This window comes from Cynoglossus semilaevis, chromosome 1, assembly GCF_000523025.1.
Source record: "Cynoglossus semilaevis isolate Cse_v1.0 chromosome 1, Cse_v1.0, whole genome shotgun sequence".
NCBI classification, from domain to species: domain Eukaryota; kingdom Metazoa; phylum Chordata; class Actinopteri; order Pleuronectiformes; family Cynoglossidae; genus Cynoglossus; species Cynoglossus semilaevis.
The window spans coordinates 9,074,115-9,078,626 of NC_024307.1; the positions used below are offsets into that span (position 1 = coordinate 9,074,115).

The 4,512-nt window shown below is 41.3% G+C and overlaps 1 protein-coding gene and 2 non-coding genes across 8 annotated transcripts in view; all 3 read right to left on the reverse strand.

The window, feature by feature from the left end:
* The window catches only part of stac (SH3 and cysteine rich domain), a 37,281-nt gene that overhangs the window by 22,029 nt on the left and 10,740 nt on the right, over positions 1-4,512 (reverse strand). For 4 of the 6 annotated variants that reach the window (XM_025057504.1, XM_025057503.1, XM_025057510.1 and 1 more), the window contains one exon: positions 2,643-3,006. In XM_025057504.1, coding sequence (XP_024913272.1) covers positions 2,643-3,006 — 364 coding nt within the window. The remainder of the gene's footprint in view (positions 1-2,642; positions 3,007-4,512) is intronic. The other 2 variants (XM_008309439.3, XM_008309448.3) reach the window with 1 other exon arrangement.
* Positions 64-135, reverse strand: trnad-guc (transfer RNA aspartic acid (anticodon GUC)). The gene has a single exon. It is a non-coding gene; the product is annotated as a tRNA-Asp (tRNA).
* On the reverse strand, positions 1,077-1,149 carry trnar-acg (transfer RNA arginine (anticodon ACG)). The gene has a single exon. It is a non-coding gene; the product is annotated as a tRNA-Arg (tRNA).

The window sequence follows — 4,512 nt, forward strand, 5'->3', positions numbered from 1 at the left end:
TATAGGATAAGATAAGAAATCCTTTACTCGTACCACAGTGGGGAAATGCAAAACTTATGTGGTCTCCCCGTCGGGGAATTGAACCCCGGTCTCCCGCGTGACAGGCGGGGATACTGACCACTATACTAACGAGGAGCTACACATGCACAAACACCTACATACATATACGTATATATAAAATATATGTATATATGACATGTGTATGAAGGTTTGACGTACATTTCCTACCCCCCACCCCCCATAACGCCTTGAAGAAAACTCTTAGATATAAATATATTTGTCACCTTATTAAATATTTACTAATGTCATTTCCTCTGCCTTGGTGTAATTAAGGCTTAATGAATGACTGTGAGCGAGATGAAGTATCTCCAGTTCATCTGAACATCACGATCAGTCTGAGCAGCTTTCATTAATTTTATTCCAATTATTATTCAATTAAACTGAATTCTTTCAAATATTAAACTGTGATTTGAGGCTTATTGTTGTCTGTGTTTTAAATATTACACTGAAAATAATTACCGGTCGGTTGTGATTCGTGTTTTATGGATCTTTTGCACAGATGCTATGGAAGCCAGTATATATTAATGTTCTTTTTTGACTTCTTATACAGTGTTAGACTTTCTAAGCTGCACTTTGACAGACACCAAGAGACACGAATGTTGTAGCTTACATACAACTTCAACTTCAGAGGGAAACAGTCTTAAAGATGGAATCAGACAGTTCCAAAGTCCTTGGGAAAGAAAAAAAAACTACCATGGAAAACTCTGAGGTAGTAGCAGCAGAAGTAGCCAATACCGTCTTGATATCCTCTCAGGGAAAAAATATCACAGCAAAGAACTCACACACAGCAAATGTTGCTTTGAAGAGGATGTAGAAGACGTACTGGAACTGTCACTGACAAGGGAACCCAGGGAGAACAAGAACAATGTGGAAAAAGAGATAAGACCATGTTCTCCAGTGGATGGGAGAGAACAGGAAAAAAGAAGAGCACAGTCCAGTACGAAAGAGTAATGGTTGCAAAAGATTTCTTTTATTATTACTGACTCGTCTTCCTTTTGGAAAATTAAAGAAAACTACGAGCTAGCCAGGAGTCGAACCTAGAATCTTCTGATCCGTAGTCAGACGCGTTATCCATTGCGCCACTAGCCCCATGCAATACACATCAAAGTACAAAGATGTGAGAAAGATGGAATAAAAGATAAGCTCAGCTAAAAGTGACAATCGCTTCATGTGACAGTAGAACAGAAGACAAACATAAAAGGAGCAAGAGTGCAATTACTGAAGTGCAATTAACTCAGTTGCACTGCCTCGGGTTTGTTTCATCTGCAGCCAAACACACTATCAGGGGTTTGTAAAACAGATGGAAGAAACAGCTCTTATCATTATCACGCTGCGCAGGCCTGAGGATATGACGGCGCAGTGGTCACTCAGCACCAGTGGTTAACAGGAGGGAAAACCAGGAGAGAATCCAGAGCAACTGGTATGAGGAGCTGGAAAATCTCTGTCAAATATCTGTGTGTGGTCAGTGTGGGAATTAGGGAGCAAACAAATACAGATACCAGATGTCAGCAGACTGACTTCTATGTACAGCACGGTAGTCAGTGTGGAAAGGTGTGTTAGAGAACGTTGGACACAGCGAGGCTGACACTGAACACAACTTCTGTCAATACAGCATGGTCTTAAACATGATTATGATTGTTGTTGTTGTTGTTAGAACAGTGAACCACCCTCATCTTAAATGGCTCAAATGAATTGTTTTTCTTCGATTAGATTTCTCTTAGCTACCTTGTAAAGTTTTGCTAATGTTAAGCTTAACGTAGCTCTGAAAAAACGACCACTTTTTCCCTGTCTTTTTTGCCTTATTCTTAATTATCTTAGCATAGTTTTGGTCATTTTGGCTCCTTTTCCCTGTCTTTTTTTGCTACTCTGTTTTGCTAGCAGAACTGCATTTAATCAACATTAGCAATTATCTTTAGCTTCTACTAGAGTAGCTCTAATCTACTGACTAACCTGTACTATCATCGCATCGTGACTTTTCTCATTAAAGCTATCTATCTGGTAAAGTTTTGTTTTTGACCAATGCATGTTTTTTGGCACTATTTAAACTTTTTTTAATCTCTCCAGACTCTACGCTCCTGACTATCACATGTTTCTGAGGACCCATATTTTAAAAGTCACAAATCTTCACGACCCAAGTGAATGGACATTATACGTAAACTCCTGGGAAACATGATGCGAGACAACCCAAAAAAAAACAAACAACTCTTGCGACCCACCTGAGGACCACAACCCAGTTTTGGGGAAACAATTGTCTAGTGAGTAAAAAAAAAACTCTAATTATTATCATGATGTCTGACTCTAGATACTCCCATGTTTTATAGACATATGTTCTAATGGGTAGAGCTTAGTGTCAGTTACACTGCTGAATCAGATGCCGTTAAATTTATATAAAAAAAAAAATTAAATTACAGAACCCAAGTTAACGTAGATTACTGAGAAGTTATTATTCTGTGTTTTCTGTTGTTCAGTACTGTATATCTGTCTTTTCTCAGTGTTTTTGTTTAATTGTTCATGACATGCCCAGTGTCGTGCTGAGAGGATGTACTGATTTCACTAATTAGGCGGAGGTGCTGGAACCATACCTACGATCATGTGGTTGCAGACGTCACAGAAGGTCGGCTTCTTAAAGATGTGCTCCATGAAGCAGTGTCCCGCCGAGTCCACCTGCAGGGGGTTGCGCGACTGGGGTCGAGACGTGGGCGGGGGCGCAGAGGGAATGGCGGGAGGAGCGGATGGGATGGGGAGGCCGGTGGTGTGGGGCGGGGCCATCCCGATGTTGCAGAGATGACCCGTGCTGCTGCTCACGTCCGACAGCAGCTCGGTCTTGTTGTCGCTGCTGTTACGGAAGAAGTTGTCGGCGCTCTTGCTGCGAATGCTCTTGGTCTTGAAGGACAAGGATCGTTTGAGTCTCTGCAGCTGAACAGAGAAAGAAGCAGTTGAAGCAAACTAGGAAGAGGGAGACGAGAAGACAAGTGGAAGAGAGTGAAAGAGGAGAGGGGGAAAGTGGGACATAAAATAAATCAATTACTCTAATAACCATGACAAGTCAGGTCTCTAAAACCTCATGTGTCTCAGTGTCTGAAGTCCTCTACGGAGACTGATAAAGGGGACGACTCATTATGGCTGAGTGGGAAACCGTGAAGATTCCCTACGTGGAGCGAAATATAATTTCCAGGTTAGGTCGATGCACTATATCAATACCATTCCTCACCCACCGCGCTGTCATTTCTGGCTACAGTCACTATCAATCTCATTAGTCACCTCATTTATGGTATTGCTATTCATAACACTGACACACTCTTCATTTAACCTCTCTGTGTGGACCCTCTCCCCGTGGAAATCGACTTAATTCCAAGCTCACACACTTCTTTAAAAGCCTCTGAGCTACAGTGACGTGGTTTCATGGCCGTAGTTTTTCCCGCTGCAGGTCTGCGAGCTGAGACACCGCTGACAGGCAGGAGACGTTCACTAACGATCCACAGATGTGGACGTCCTAACTGTAAACCATTAAACACCTGTGGAGATGAAGGGTGTTTTCCTGATGGCTGCTAAAGATAGAACCATTGGAGTTTCTCACTTTGACACACATTAGCAGGACGTCACAGGCAGTCTACGTGAAAGACCACCCGCCGTTCATGTAGATCAGTGCCTAACACCAGGCCGACGGCAGCTGTGGACACTTTTACTCAACAGAAATGTTCAGACACCAACAGATCTGGCCTCTGGGCCTGAGGACACTGTTTATGGAGCTTATCAGTGCAGCTGTGGTGTGGAGGGTGGATCAATAAGACCCACGGGTCGTTCTGGAAACAATCAATTTGGGCTTTTCTCAACCATCACCACCCACACAGGTGCACACGCAGACACAGACACCAACAGTCATTTTTGAAGCTCTGCCATAGTGTGCTGTAGAAAAAGACAAACACTGAACACTGATATTACACAGAAAAAAAGTTCATTAGTGTTTTTCTCCACAAATGGATAAAAGGAATCTTATTTTCTCTATTTTAATATGATGGATTTTCAGGGCGTATGCAATATATATATATATATATATATATAAACATATATATATAATATTTTATTTATTTAATTGGGACAATTCATTCCATAAAAGGTGTCATTTCACTATATGTACGTTTTTTTTATCCAATGTCCAAATACTAGTTTAAACAGGAGATCAGTTTTGTTGACGTACATTCCACAATTACAGCCCTGAAATGCATCACTGTGCCAAGTATTTGTCTATATCCAGGTGAGGGCGCTCTGTGCATGGTCAAACATGAGATCTATGTTAAATAGCATCCTCAGTAATTAAATGTTGTTCACCCATAACTAAGGAAAACACTAACAGGCCATCCTCAGGGGTCAAATGTCATGACACCAAATATCAAAATATCTGGTTCATATAAATATGGGAAGTGGAAAATATTTTTTTATGAAAGGCCAATT